The sequence below is a fragment of the Mustelus asterias genome, chromosome 17 (genome assembly GCF_964213995.1).
Source record: "Mustelus asterias chromosome 17, sMusAst1.hap1.1, whole genome shotgun sequence".
Taxonomy (NCBI): Eukaryota; Metazoa; Chordata; class Chondrichthyes; order Carcharhiniformes; family Triakidae; genus Mustelus; species Mustelus asterias.
Window position 1 is genome coordinate 21,169,542 of NC_135817.1, and position 16,411 is coordinate 21,185,952.

General features: G+C 39.9%; 1 protein-coding gene across 3 annotated transcripts in view; it reads right to left on the reverse strand.

Moving 5' to 3' along the window:
- The window catches only part of LOC144506360 (cyclin-dependent kinase-like 5), a 206,086-nt gene that overhangs the window by 68,323 nt on the left and 121,352 nt on the right, over positions 1–16,411 (reverse strand). For all 3 annotated transcript variants that reach the window (XM_078232370.1, XM_078232368.1, XM_078232369.1), the window contains exons 7-8: positions 16,262–16,321; positions 7,339–7,429 (exon numbers count right to left, since the gene is read on the reverse strand). In XM_078232370.1, the coding sequence (XP_078088496.1) occupies positions 7,339–7,429; positions 16,262–16,321 (151 nt within the window). The remainder of the gene's footprint in view (positions 1–7,338; positions 7,430–16,261; positions 16,322–16,411) is intronic.

Below are 16,411 nucleotides of genomic sequence, written 5' to 3' on the forward strand. Positions count from 1 at the left end.
ATTCAGAAGAATGAGGGGAGATCTTATAGAAACATATAAGATTATGAAGGAAATAGATAAGATAGAAGCAGGGAAGTTGTTTCCACTGGCGGATGAAACTAGAACTAAGGGGCATAGCCTCAAAATAAGGGGAAGCAGATTTAGGACTGAGTTGAGGAGGAACTTCTTCACACAAAGGGTTGTGAATCTGTGGAATTCCCTGCCCAGTGAAGCAGTTGAGGCTACCTCTTTAAATGGTTTTAAGACAAGGATAGTTAAATTTTTGAATAGTAAAGGAATTAAGGGTTATGGTGAGCGGGCGGGTAAGTGGAGCTGAGTCCACAAAAAGATCAGCCATGATCTTTTTGAGTGGTGGAGCAGGCTCGAGGGGACAGATGGCCTACTCCTGCTCCTAGTTCTTATGTTCTTATGTAAGACTAATTTTAACTGTGCAACTGTAATCTTGTGTGCTGAAGTTTTCTTTTCATTAATAAAACTTTGACTTTTAATTTTAAAATCCCAAAAGCGTCACTGAACATATTGCTGCTGAAATCAGCACGTTTTCCTCTCATTCAAAACACACAAAAAATTTGTATGGCCCGTAAGCCCAATTTCCTGCTGTGATTTAGTTTGCTCAGCAAATAACATCTGCAGCAGTCATAACATAATGATGGAAATTTAACTATGTCTGTCAGAAATGTGGAGTCATGATGTGGAAATGTGAAGTGGCAATGCAACAGTGTGACATAGCTCGAGAACACCAATCCCCACTCCTCCCACCTCCCAGACCCCAAGTAATTAAATTGCATCTGTTGCAAGAGGTTGTGTAAATATAAAACAACCAAGCAATACTACATGATGATTTCAACTAATTACTAAATCACAAATTACTTAAGCTAACAGCTTCAACTGACCCATACATGATGAACAAGTCTCTGGCACTGCAAACCTTTGTCCTATTTTACAATAATTCACACGGTAGTAGGGTGGCAGGAAGGTAATGGAAAAGTAGTTCACTTGTCTGGTAGTCAAATTTAAATTCATACCTCTAAGTAGCTGTGGCTGTGTTTACATAGGTAAGCATTAGCATCCTGATTATGTAAAAAAGTTTATGTACCTTGTCATTAAAGTCATTAAAATTGTACCCAATAAAAAGAATGCGAAGTGGGAGTCAAATCTTGCAAACCCATAGCATCCTGACCAGCCATCGTTTGAAATAAACTCTTATATTATCCTCATGTTTCCAGATATCATATATGCTAATGTAAACTTTGATCCCATGACTTTTGGGGTGAAAGTAATTTTTCATGTACCTTACTTTTTCAAGGATCAAACCATGTGTGATTGTTAATTACTTACCAGTAATTACTACAGTTCATTAATGGCACACGGGTAAATCTTTAGATTTTCTCTCCGTCAATTCTGGCAGCAATCTCCCAGCCAATTGACAAGCCATGTTACACATGATCCATCACAATGCCTTCAAGGAAGCATGACAAGTACGCAGCTCAATTTAAAATTAAAGCTGTACATTAAAAATGTAGCATTCGCCAAGAAGACTAATAATCACGCAACAAGAGAGTTTAATGTTTCCAAGAAGAGAATTAGAGAATGGAGAAAAATATTCAATAAGCTAAAAAAAATGCCTAAGAATACACCAACAGAAGACCAAGCAAGTGGCTTCACCTGGAAGAAAAAAGTGGCAAATTAGGTTAGCGAGCATTGGCAAAATGATCATATAATCAACTGTGGTGCCATCCAATGCTACACTCAGAAGTGAAGAAAAATGGTATTCCAGATTCAAGGCCAAGTCAGGTGCTGCTGCACAAGGTTCACGAAAAGACATGATTTCGTACTCTATGAGAAAACGAAAATTTCATGGCGACTGCCGCTTAAACACGATAATAAAATGATCAAATTCCACCATCCAACATCAACTGAACAATGTGCATAGAATGACCTGCACTACAAAGCTGCGTTTGTTGCCAACGCTGTGCATACACAGTTCAAACTGTTTTACTCAGTTATGCTATTGAGTGCAATCGCGTAGGCAGTGGCCAGGACCAAAGATGGTGTTGCTCAAATAAGACCATAAGACATAGAAGCAGAATTAGGCCATTCTGCCCATCGAGTCTGCTCCGCCATTCAATCATGACTGATATTTTTCTCATCCCCATTCTCCTGCCTTTTCCCCATAACCCCTGATCCCCTTATTAATCAAGAATCTATCTATCTCTGTCTTAAAGACACTCAATGACCTGGCCTCCACAGCCTTCTGTGGCAAAGAGTTCCACTGATTCACCACTCTCTGGCTGAAGAAATTCCTCTTCATCTCTGTTTTAAAGCATCATCCCTTTAGCCTGAGGTTGTGCCCTCTGGTTCTAGTTTTTCCTTTTAGTGGAAACATCCTCTCCACGTCTACTCTATCCAGGCCTCGCAGTATCCTGTAAGTGTTAATAAGATCCCTCCTCATCCTTCTAAACTCCAACGAGTACAGACCCCGAGTCCTCAACTGTTGCTCATACGACAAGCTCTTCATTCCAGGAATCATTCTTGTGAACCTCCTCTGGACCCTTTCCAAGGCCAGCACATCCTTCCTTAGGTATGGGGCCCAAAACGACTCACAATACTCCAAATGGGGTCTGACCAGAACCGTTGCAGCCTCAGAAGTACATCCCTGCTCTTGTATTCTAGTCCTCTCAACATGAATGCTAACATTGTATTTGCCTTCCTAACTGCCAACTGAACCTGCACGTTAACCTTAAGAGAATCTTGAACAAGGACTCCCAAGTCCCTTTGTGTTTCTGATTCCCTAAACATTTTCCCATTTAGAAAACAATCTATGCCTCCTTTCCTCCTTCCAAAGTGCATAACCTCACACTTTTCCACATTGTATTCCATCTGGCACTTCTTTGCCCACTGTCCTAACCTGTCCAAGCCCTTCTGCCCCCTCGCTTCCTCAATACTACCTGTCCCTCTACATATCTTTGTATCATCTGCAAACTTAGCAACAGTGCCTTCAGTTCCTTCCTCCAAATCGTTAATGTACATTGTGAAAAGTTGTGGTCCCAGCACAGACCCCTGAGGCACACCACTAGTCACCGGCTGCCATCCTGAAAAAGGCCCCTTTATCTTCACTCTCTGCCTTTTGCCAGTCAGCCAATCCTCTATCCATGCCAGGATTTTACCCTTAACACCATGGGCTCTTAACTTATTCAACAGTCTCCTATGCGGTACCTTGTCAAAGGCTTTCTGGAAATCTAAATAAATCATGTCCACTGGTTCTCCTTTATCTAACTTCCTTGTTACCTCCTCAAAGAACTCTAACAGATTTGTCAGACATGACCTCCCCTTGACAAAGCCATGCTGACTCAGTCCTACTTTATCTTTGTACTTCCAAGTACTCTGCGATCTCATCTTTAATAATGGGCTCTAAAATCTTGCCAATGACTGAAGTCAGGCTAACTGGCCTATAATTTCCAGTCTGCTACCTCCCTCCCTTCTTAAACAGCGGTGTTACATTAGCTACTTTCCAGTCCTCTGGTACCCTTCCTGCCTCCAGTGATTCCTGAAAGATCACCACCGATGCATCCACGATTTCCTCAATTATCTTTTTTAGAACTCTGGGGTGTAGACCATCCGGTCCAGGTGATTTATCCACCTTCAGACCTTTCAGTTTCCCCAGAACCTTCTCCTTAGTGATGGCCACGACACTCACCTGTGCCCCCTGACTCTCCTGGAACTATTCAGTTCCTCTGCCATTGCTTTGTTTTCTATTATTATTTCTCCAGCCTCATTTTCCAGTGGCTATTTTTGTCTCTCTCTTACCTTTAATATATTGAAAAAAACTCTTCGTATCTTCTTTTATATTACTAGCTAGCTTACACTCATATTTATCTTCTCCCCCCTTTATTGCTTTTTTAGTTGTCCTCTGCTCGCTTTTGAAGGCTTCCCAATCCTCTGGCTTCCCACTAATCCTTGCCACTTTGTATGCTTTTTCTTTTGATTTTATGCTGTCCTTGACTTCCCTCGTCAGCCATGGATGCCTTGTCCTCCCCTTAGCATGTTTCCTCCTCCTTAGGATGAATTTCTGTTGCATCTCCCGAATAACTCTCAAAACTCCTGCCATTGCTGTTCCATTGTCTTCTCTGCTAGGCTCCCTTTCCAATCAACTCTGGCCAGCTCCTCATTTCTTTGTAGTTACCTTTATTTAATTGTAATACCATTACATCTGATTCCAGCTTCTCCCTCTCAAATTGCAGGGTAAATTCTATCATATTGTGGTCACTGCTCCCTCAGGGTTCCTTCACCTTAAGTTCCCTAATCAAGTCTGCCTCATTACAAATCATCACAGCTGGGCAGAAGTATCCTTTTAACATGCACTAGGAATAGATTTATCTCAACAGTAATAGGTGGCGCAACAGTTCTAAATGCACAACATGGAGAAAATGCCTAAACTTAAAAATATTAATATGTTATGTATTCCACTGTGACTCTTGCTTATTTCAGTTTCGAACCACTGCCTAGGAAGGGTAAAGGGGTGAGAAGGAGCAGATGGGATTCCCTGTAAATACTGTCCAATAGCCCCCATGGATGTCCTGTGAGTACGGTCACACTCCCTGGGAAACGTGATGACAGCATCAGTATGTGCACAGTGTGATACTGGCAGGCTGCGTGCAGCCCATTCACGTTCCTAGATTTCCAGACATGCGCCTATCAGTGTGCATGCAGACTACCATCTTACATTGGTAGGAGACACACTAACATTAAAAAAATGGATGCAACACCGATGAATTTCAACATGCCAGCAAGCAATATCGTTACCAAGACTGGTGAAAAATTATGTCCTTGAGACATCTGGCTTCAAGAAGACACAGTTCACAGTGGTTTCATCTTGTATGTAAGATGGCACAAAATTAAAGTCAATGATGAAATTTCAGCGCACCACTCTCCCCAAAGAGAATTTTCAGAAAAGCATTATTGTCCATGCTCACGAGGAAGTCTGGATGGATGAAGGTGGTTGCAAGAAGTAGATCAATGATGAGTGGAATTTCAGACCAGGAGGACTACATAAAGATAAAAGCTTGTGCGTCTGCGACATAGTTAAATCCCACCTTCTTGACAGCCTGGTCAGTGATGAGAGATTGACCAACATCAACATGGGCAGTTGTTCTCAGTGGTTTTGAGAGTGTTGTTTAGCCCTTGGATGTGTAAATAAACTTTCAGAGACAGTATCCGAAAGACATAGAACAATTGGATGTTGGAAGGTGAAAAAACATTCACTAATGGCAGAATTATGCGAGCATCTTCCCTAGTGACTTCCCTCGTCAGCCATGGATGCCTCGTCCTCCTCCTGCGTCAATGGATTGTAGACGTTGGAATGAATTTGATACCAACATTGTCAAAAAATATCTAAAATGTGGAATATCAAATGTGCTCAACGGTACCAAGGACAATTACTTGTGGAATGATGTTGAAGTTACTGGTACTACTGATGATGATAAAGACCAGGAAGATCCATACAATGCTGTTGTACAACCAGGCTATTTGGATAAATTGTTTGGCGATTCAAATGGTAATCTGAGTAATTTCAACAATATGTGTTGGTTAATTTGTTACAGTATATTTAAATTGCATTTGATGAAATGTATATTGTTTGTAATGTTATAAAAATAAATAATGTTTGATAATATATATGGACGAAATGCATATGGTTAGTAATATTATTAAAATAAATACATGTTAGCGAATTAATATGAAATTTTTAGTGCTGTTGGTTTCTACCCTACTCCATTGCAACGAAGTTTGTTGGATTTCATTTGGGCCCAAATCAAGTATGTATATTAACACCTCAGAAAAATAGCCTTATAGGTGACCCCATCACTTTTGGTCTCAAAAATTGGTCTTAAAATTTTAACTCCTCCACAAGTATGTACAGTATTTGAATATGTAATGAGGCAGACTATGTAAGGAAAATTAACACACTGCCGGGGAGGAATATATTTTCAGCTTGATGCAATATTAAGCAGAATAATGACAAATACTGTTTCCTTTCATCTAAATTGCTTGTGATTGTTATGTTAGCATTTAGTATTAAATGAATGGTTTGGTAGTTAGTGGCTCCCTTCCCCCCTTCTTTTATATTGGGTTCAGTGTTATGATAGGTCAACACTGTGTGGAGGTTGCGCATTCTCCCCATGTCTGCGTGGGTGTCCTCCAGATGTTCCGGCACGCACGCACGCACTAGCAGCCAGTAACATCAACATGCCACTAAGCGCAATATAAAAGTGAACTTTCCCTTCTAATACAACAGTATGCAGAAAAGCAGACCCGAGAGGAAAACAACTAAAAGCCTAGGTGGAGAAATATATTATAGAAATTGACGCTGAGTTTACTGATCCTTAATGTGCTATCTGGTCAAACTTTTCCAATAAATGAGTTTTGTTCTAACAAATCTATAATTTCTCAGCAATCCTATTGTGTCTGTTTATTGTCAAAATTTGTTAAAAAACTGATCCCCAATTGTATTAGATACATAAAAGGTTTACCCAGGGAACTTTATGTATGGTCCATATGTCTGGGGCACAGAAAGGCCAGCACGGCTCACCATAAAGGGGAAGTTTTGGTGCAGACAGAAAAATTGAGTACTTGTTCACAATGGTACAGCCACACTATTTTGATGTTGAATCTTTGTTTTCTTCTTATCAGCCAACAATTTTCAGCGCTTGAACCTGTGTAACTGCACTGACTTAATCAATGACCTTCCTCGATAACATGCAAAGCAAATCCCTAATTAGGATTAGTGGACAGTGAAGTGGTGTTATACCAAGAGGATGAGCTTTGCAGTGTACAATCAGTTAAGTCCCAAAACAATTTCAATGTCACTCTCAATTCTGATGTGTTTACTGTTCTTAGCCTTCCAGCTAAATATGCTATGAATACAACATAGCACTTATGTTATCCATCACAAAATTACAGAAATGTTCAATTGCAAGAGACAAGATACATATATTTTTAAGACATGTTTAAAAAGGTTCCCATTATTTCATTTTTTATATCTGTATTTTTTTAGAAGATTTGCAATTTCTAGAGCAATCAATCACTTCCCAATGTTATGTTGGTGGATTTGTCAAGAACAGCAGAGTTCTGAAATTAACGGGGGATGTCAACTGGCTTCCTTGTCTACCATAGCCCTTAAAAGATTCACTTTGTCATGAGTATTTGGATAATTCATTGGGTTTCCCAATATGTTAGGCAATTTCAGTTGGTGCTCATTTTATTTTAGCAATTCTGCTGAAGCAATTTGATATTTTACAATAATCTTCCAATTTCCAACTGTGGAAAAGCTCAGCAACTTACCCAAGCAGTAGCTCAGGTGATCGATACCACCTAGTGGCCACATATTCTGTGTAATTCGCATTGCTTCCCTCTGACAAGTTCCGAGCAAACCCTGTTATAAGGCAAAAATGTGAGCATGTCATGTATTACCAGTCTACAAATGCTAAAGATAAATATTTTAATGCCTAAAAATTCCAAGACTGCACATAGAAGTTCTATTTTTAAAGAAAGAATTTAGGGTTGTCACCAGGATTTCAGTAAAATATTATTACAGTTGACAAATACAAAATTATTTCCAACAATTTTTCTGAAGAGAACTTGTAGTTGTGTTTAAAAATCAACTTTCTGTTTGAAAATCATACATTTACTCTCACTGAATATCAGTAGGTTTTGTCAAAAACTGACCTTTTTGGGCAGATGCAGCGGGACAGGAAAGGAAAGCTGCGAGAGAGGAGTTGCAATAGAGATAGTCTCGCTTACTTATTTTTTGGGAGTCACTTTTTGCATGCAAGGAAAATTCATACTTTTATTATGGGGTTCAATATAGTGAATATTATATATGGAATCACTTTCAGCATGTATGGAGGTTTCATTTTTTACATGTATTGGGATCAACAACAACTTGCATTAATAAATTTAAAATGCAACAAACCATTCCGCAACAGGAGCTATCAGGCAGATGGTCAAAAGCTTGGTCAAAGAAGTAGGGTTTATGGACCATCTTCAAGGAGAACACAGAGACATGGAGAAATTCAGGGAGGGAATTCCGAAGTTCAGAACCAAGGCGAGCTGAAAGCATGGCCATTAATGGTTGAACACAAAATTGGGGTGTGCATAAGGCCAGAATTGAGGTAGTAGATCATGACGGCTTGTAAGGCTGGAAAAAGTTGCAGAAAGTATCAGGGGCGAGGCCAGTGAGGGATTTGAAAACTAAGATGAGGATATTAAAATTGAGCATTGTTGGACTGGGAGCCAGTGTAAGTCAGCAAGCATAGATGTGACAAATGAATGAGACATGGAGCAAGTTAAGATATAGGCAGCAAAAATTTGAATGTGTGCAAGTTTATGTCAGGTGGAAGATGGGAGAGAAGGCAGAGCTCCAAAAGGTTCGATATTTCAGCACTAAGTGAAGAGTTTAATTAAACTCCAGCAGAACATGAATACATATAGTGACCATCTTCTATGTCTGGAATAAGATTGAAAGTAGTCATCAATGGCACTTATATTATCACAAAGGCAAAACAATCAAATTCAAGAAGCATAGAATCTCTACAGTACACAAGGAGGCCATTCAGCCCATCGAGCCTGCACCGACAATCCCATCCAGGCCCTATCCTCGTAACCCCTTGTATTTATCTTGCTAATCCCCTTGGCACTAAGGGACAATTTAGCATGTCCAATACATCTAACCTGCACATCTTTGGACTGTAGGAGTAAATCGGAGCACCCTGAGGAAACCCACGCAGACATGGGCAGAATGTGCAAACTCCACACAGACAGTCACCCAAGGCCAGAATTGAACCCAGGTCCCTGGCGCTGTGAGGCAGTAGTGTAGAGCACTGTGCCACCAATCAAGTTTGAGTAAATTCAAAGGCACTTGTACAAGAAACATGAAGAAGAGTATTCACATCTCATTATTCTCTTTGACAGATCAACAATGATGGCCATGGATAAATCTACAAAATGGAGTGACCAAATCTGCTTCATAACAAAGACAACACAGTGCCACAGATTGATTAGGTAACAGAAGGTATAGGATAGAGGCAAATGCATGGCAACAGAGGAGGAAAACGTAAATATAAATATTAAAATAGTTAATTATTATGATTATCAACGACTTCTCAGGACACTTTGTTTTAAACCACAAAGAAGTGGGTTTCCCTAATGTCTCAGCAAGAGCAGAGGATGCCTGATACCCATGCAATCATAACTGGGCAAAAAGTCAATTCCTTCAAGAAAATGGAAGAGGGGGAATTGATGAAGAGGACTAAAATATCAGTGGGAAACTGCTGTAGTAAAGATTCCACATTCAAGTTGTTTTGTGCAATGCTCATGTATGTTTTAAATGGAAACTTGCTAAATTAACTTTAGTTGCTGCTCTGTTCCGGCACTGCATGAGTTTCCAGTGATGTCAGGTGTAGCTATGAAACAAATAAATACAGGACAGAAGTAGCACAATAGTTTATGAGGAGTAGGAATAAAGAGAATGTTCTGATTGACAGAATATGACAAGTGGTATGTTAAATGTATGCAGGTGGTGGGCATTAACTGGTGATTCAACTGAATCTCTATAATTAGACTGAAAGTGTGGTTTTTGGCTAGGAGGGGTATGTTTCTAACATCAAACTCTAAATAAATATAAAAGTAAAATAAAACTGGCTCCGGTTTTTTTCTTCACCTACAGGCAATCTTCTGCAACATTGCTCTAATTCAGAAAGTCAGTTGGTGAAGGATAGAATTGGAGGCAATCTTCACATATTTATTTACATATGCATGGCATTTTTTCAGAGATCTGTACTTCAGCCTTAGTTTTTTACAATATATATTAATATCTTGGATTAAAGAATGAGGAGATGTGTAACAAAGTTTGAAATGGTACCAAGTCAGGAGTAAGATGTTTAAATGGGAGCAGAAAACTTAGTGGAAAGCACAGGTTAAATGAGATGCCGAAACTACGGCAGATTGAATTCCATGACAGGAAGTGTTAGGTCATTTGTTCTGGACCGAAGAAAGATAAGCCAGAATAATTTCCGAATGGTAAAAGAGTAGGAACTGTGCAAGAGCAAAAAGATTTGTACTCAAACCATTTGAATCTAGTACACAAATTTTAAAAAAGTAATCAGCGAATGGAACATTGGCCTATATTTTAAGGGGGCTGCAACACAAGGTGAGGAAGTAATGCTTCATAGAATCCTACAGTACAAAAGGCGGCCATTTAGCCCATCGAGTCTGCACTGACCACAATCCCACCCAGGCCCTATCCCCATAACCCATGTATTTACCCTACCTAGTCCCCCTGACGTTAAGGGACAATTTAACATTGCCAATCCATCTAACCCACTCTTCTTTGGACTGTGGGAGAAAACCAGAGCCCCCAGAGGAAAACCCACACAGACATGGGGAGAATGTGCTGACTCCACATAGACAGTGACCCAAGCTGGGAATCGAACCCGTGTCCCTGGCGCTGTGAGGCAGCAGTGCTAACCGCTGTGCTGCTCCTTTTTTCACTTTTATGAAGCCTTGTTCAGACCTTATCAGAGTACCTCAGGGAAAATATACTGTACTGACCCTGGAGGAGGTACTGCACAGATTATGATAAAGATTAAACTATAAGTACAACGTATATAAACTTGCCTCATATTACCTCTTTATAAGGTTGAAGAATGATCTAATTAGGGTGTTTAAAATTATGAGGGATTTGATGGGGTAGATACAAAAGCATTTGCTCTGGCAGGGGAATCCAGAACAGAAAGGCATAACCTTAAAATTAGAGCTAGGCCAATTTGGAGTGAAATCAGGGAGAATGTTTTCAAACAGGGGTCTTGTAAACCTGGACCCATCTCCAAAAAGCTATGTCTGGCTGTAGGCTGGCTGCATCAATTAGAATGGTGGAACAGGTCTGAAAGGCTGGATGGCATGCTCTTTGCTGTTTCTGGAAACTGCTTTTGTGCAAGTTTCCTGCTGCATTTTAAAAATAATTTCTTGGTTGTAAGGCACTTTAAGGTATCAGAAAGATGTGAAAAGACTTTATGTGAATGCATTTTCTTTTCTCCTTTTTGCAAGGCACAAGGATACAATATAAAAGCAAAACACTGCGGATGCTGGAATCTGAAACAAAAACAGAAAGTGCTGGAAAATCTCAGCAGGGCTGACAGCATCTGTGTAGAGAGAATAGAGCTAATGTTTTGAGTCTGGATGATCCTTTGTCAGGGCTGATGACAAATAGGGTGGGGTTGTGTAATTGACCAAAATGTCATTGACAAAAGGACAAAGGGCATACGAGTGGTGACTATAAAGGCGGAGAATGGTGCTGATGGTGTCCATTAAGAGATCAGAATGTGCAAATGGCAGAACAAAGATGCAACATGTGAAAGGACAACCTGAGGAATGTGGTATATGGCCTAGTGTAGTGGGTGGGGGTGGGATTAGGATGGAACAAGATGGAAAGCAAGATTTAGAAGTGGACAAAATGGAACAATGGAAGAAATTAAAATTTAAAATATATACTAGAATAATAATAAAAATGGATTAATAAGGTAAAAAGAAATGAAATAAAAGAATTGGAGATGGAGTGGAGGTGGAGGAAAAAGTTCATGTTCTGAAGTTGTTGAACTCAATGTTCAGTCCAGAAGGCTGTAAGTGCCTAATTGGAAGATGAGGTGCTGTTCCTCCAATTTACGCTGAGCTTCAATGGAACATTGCAACAGGCCAATGATGGATATGTGGCCAAGAGAGCAGGATAGTGTATTGAATTGGCAAGCGACAAGAAGGTCTGGTCCTGCTTGCGGACAGACTGAAGGTGTTCTGCAAAGCGGTCACCTAGTCTGCGTTTGGTCTCTCTGATGTAGAGCAGACCTCATTAGGAGCAGAGAATACAATAGGCCAAGTTAAATGAGGTGCATGTGATGGTGAGCAGGGAGGAGGGACCTTAAAGAATAATGAGATCAATAATGTATTTTCCGAACTAACAAAATTTAAATATCTGAATAGTTATCAAAACTTTAAAGTCTAAAGCTTGAACATCTAATTATTTAAATTAAGTTCATCATTAATTCACGCAGGAAATATGTGGTTCTAAGTTCACTTGCCTGTGCATGACATCAATAAAACAATCATTTGCGAAAGATTCAGATTTAACTAATTTTGTTGTTTTTTTTGTAAAATTAATACAGCAATTGTTGATACCTATAAATTAATGAACTCACATTTTTTGAGAGGAAGAAGGGAGAAGGAGGTTGGGGAACTCTAAACCCCAGCAACCTGATATGAATTTAGCATCAATGTGACTCCCAACCAGAATCCATAACAAATCAATGTGGCCAAGAGAGCAGGATAGTGTATTGAATTGGCAAGCGACAAGAAGGTCTGGTCCTGCTTGCGGACAGACTGAAGGTGTTCTGCAAAGCGGTCACCTAGTCTGCGTTTGGTCTCTCTGATGTAGAGCAGACCGCATTAGGAGCAGAGAATACAATAGGCCAAGTTAAATGAGGTGCATGTGATGGTGAGCAGGGAGGAGGGACCTTGAGCCAAATATTTAAACTTGGAACCTGGTTACATACCTAATGTGGCATGTGCAGAGCAATTATATTATTATTGTTAACTAGTTTAAAGTGAACAGCTGTTGAAACATAATTTTCCCTGGCAAATGGCTTAGAAATAGGACACAAAGGGTGGTGGTAGATGGCTGTTTTAGTGACTGGAGGCCAGTGTCCAGTGGCATACAAGGTTCAGTGCTAGTACCCTTATTATTTGTAATACACATAAATGGCATATACGATAATGTGGGAGGAATTGGCCGTTGATGCCAAGATTGGTAGGATGGTTAATAGTGAAGAAGAAAGCCGTAGGTTACAGGAACATATAGCTGGGTTGGTCAGGTGGGCAGAGCTGTGGCAGATGGTATTTAACCCTGATAAGTGTGAGATGATGCACTCTGAAAGAAGTAACAACACAAGGGAGTATTTAATGAATGGCAGCACACTAGAACGCTCAGAGGAACAGATGGATTTTGGGGTACTTATTCACAGATCCTTGAAGGCGGCACAGCAGGTGAATAGGATAGTTGAGAAGGCATATGGGACATTTGCTTTTATCAGTCATGGCAAAGAGTATAAGAGCAAGGAGCTAATGTTGGAGCTATACAGAATGTTGGTGAGGCCACCGCTGAGGTGCTGTGTTACGTTCTGGTCAGCTCACTATAGGAAGGATGTGATTGCACGAGATGGGATGTTGCCTGGATTGGAGCATTTGAGCTATAAAGAGAGACAGGATAGGCTTGGATTGTTTTCTCTGGAGCAGAGAGGACATGGGGGGGGGGGGACATGATTGAGGTGTATAAGATTATGAGGGGTATGGACAGGGTGAATAGGAAGCAGCTGTCCCCCTTGGTTCCGGGGTCAATCATGAGGGCGCAAAGTTTTAGGGTAAGGGAATGGAGATTCAGAGGGGATTTGAGAGAACATGTTTTTACTCAGAGGATGGTGGGAATCTGGAACACATTGACTGGGAAGATAGTGGAGATGAGAAATCTTACAACTTTTAAAAAGGATGAGCACTTGAAATATCATACAATTGAAGGATATGGGACAAGTACTGGAAAATGGGATTAACGCGACCTTAGTGGTAGTTATTGCCGGTGCAGACTCAACTGTCCAAAGGGCCATTTCTGCGCTTTATGACTGACTCCATGACAAAGCCATTAAATATAGACCCAATTTTCCCCAATAACAAAGCCACTAAATAGCAGACCTAACTTTCTTCAGCAGGCTTTATTGGGCAGCACGGTGGCACAATGGTTAGCACTACTGCCTCAGAGTGTCAGGGACATGGGTTCGATTCCCAGCTTGAGTCACTGTCTGTATGGAGTTTGCACATCCTCCCTGTGCCTGGGATTCCTCCGGGTGCTCTGGTTTCCTCCCACAGATCCAAAAGACGTGCTGGTTAGGTGCATTGGCCATGTTAAATTCTCCCTCAGTGTACCCGAACAGGCGACTAGGGGATTTTCACAGTAACTTCATTGCAGTGTTAATGTAAGCCTACTTGTGACACTAATAAATAAACTTATTAATTTTAACAGCCAAAATGAAGAAATTTCTCCATACTTATGGGGAGGTTGACAGCAAGTTCAAGTTTTTTTAAGCTAATGGTGGAACAGCATAAAATGTTTAGTAATTCGTAGCAATTCAAATCTCACACTGTGTCCCTTATAATTGAATTTTTTTGATACACTAATAATGTATGGCCTTAATGTACCCCATTTTGCCAAAAGATTATGAGCCTATATGAATAAAGCATGCCAACAATATATATTTTGAAGACTTAAAAAAAACTTAATTTGGCCACAAAAATAATTTGTGCATATGTGCAAATTATGGCCACATACCTTTTAAAAAACTAAACATGAAACAGCTCTATATTTTTGCAGGTTGATAACCATTTTCAAGCAGAAAGGTATCTTCAAGTCATAAAAATATAACTCGGCATCCAAAATCAACCAACCCAATTTGCTGAATGCTGAATCCTGAACTCCTTTTACATGCATGCTTCAAGGTATACACAAGATCATAACTAAGTTAAAGTCCTATGATTGAAAATCCCTTATTGTGGCTGATAAATGTTAGGTTGGTTTCAAAGACAGACTTGATGATCTGTGTCCATAAAAATAATTCTGTAACCAGTGATTCACAGATAGGAATGCTACCAAAGGCACCTTCCAAGCCAATAATATATCAATGCACTGATAATTTTTTTTAAATGTCAACACCTTCTGCCAGCCTTGTAATGAGTCATGTCTAAAGAAACTGGTCAATAATAGAAATTCCCTCTTTGTTAACCAGTTAGTTAAAACATTGAATCTTGGACTTTATGTAAACAGAGGTATAATGTACAGAGGCCAGGAAGTTATGCAAAAAAAATTTACAAAATATTAGTTCAATCCCAGATCGAAAGTTGGTCCAATTCTTGGCACCACACATCAGGAGGGATGTCAAGACTTTGGTCAGTGTAAAGAAAAATGTTACTAGAATAGTTCCAGGCATAGAGATATTAGTTACACTGATAGACTGGAGGAACTATGGCTGTTTTCCTAATAGCAAAGACGGATGAAATATTTCATTGAAGGTGTTTATAAAGGCTTCAGATCGAGTAAATAAAGGAAAAGTTGTTTCCAAAGGCTGAAGGGTTGCAAAGCAGATGGCAAAGATTAAGGTGATGAGCAAAAGAGCCAAAGGAAAAAACCCTTTTTTAGGAAAATACTTAGGATACAAAAAGCAATGCTGATTGGATAACAAATTCAATAGTACCCTTCATAAAGGAATTAGAAAAATAATGGAAAGAGGAAAATAATTCAGGTTAATATTGAAGTGGATAGGATGACAATGTTTTATTCATAGAAATCATAGAAACCCTACAGTACAGAAAGAGGCCATTCGGCCCATCGAGTCTGCACCGACCACAATCCCACCCAAGCCCTACCCCCATATCCCTGTAATATTTTACCCGCTAATCCTTCTAATCTACGCATCCCAGGACACTAAGGGGCAATTTTAGCACGGCCAATCAACCTAACCCGCACATCTTTGGACTGTGGGAGGAAACCGGAGCACCAGGAGGAAACCCACGCAGACACGAGGAGAATGTGCAAATTCCACACAGACAGTGACCCAAGCCGGGAATCGAACCCAGGTCCCTGGAGCTGTGAAGCAGCAGTGCTAACCACTGTGCTACTGTGCCGCCCTTATTGATCACATTGTTCAAGTTGAATGGTAATCAATTCGTCAAATTGTGAAGGTTTAATGGCAATTACATTTTTAAACTGGTGAAGGGTATTAGTCCACCTCGCAATGGGAATATTGTCATTCAGTTTATCTAGTTTATTTTAATTGGCTTAACCCTAAATAATACAAATTGGGACAGCTGGAACATTTAGGTGAGAAAGAACTGGGAAAGTCTGCTGTTCTGAAATAAACCTTTTTAAATGTACAGGTTAGTTTTGGATTCATTCTCCTGCAACATATAATTACTGGAATGAATAGGAGAGGAACTAAGTGCTTTGCTCTAAATAAGTTGTGTACGCTCCATCTGCAGTCTACTAAAACATTTGATAAAATTTACAGCTGCATTACACACAGTTGGATCTAGCATCCAGAATATTTGTTTTGATTGCTGAACTAATGTGTTCATTTAATGTGGAAGAACGTCAAGGAATAATTCAGGAATGACTTACCAAAATCGCATAACTTTAACATATCATTGTGGCTGATTAAAAGATTTTCTGGCTTGATATCTAAAAGAGAACACAATTGCCACAGTTAGCTAACCAGGACTTGAATACAATCTCAGCTGACTGACAGGTCTGAAAAATGAATCCTTTTCA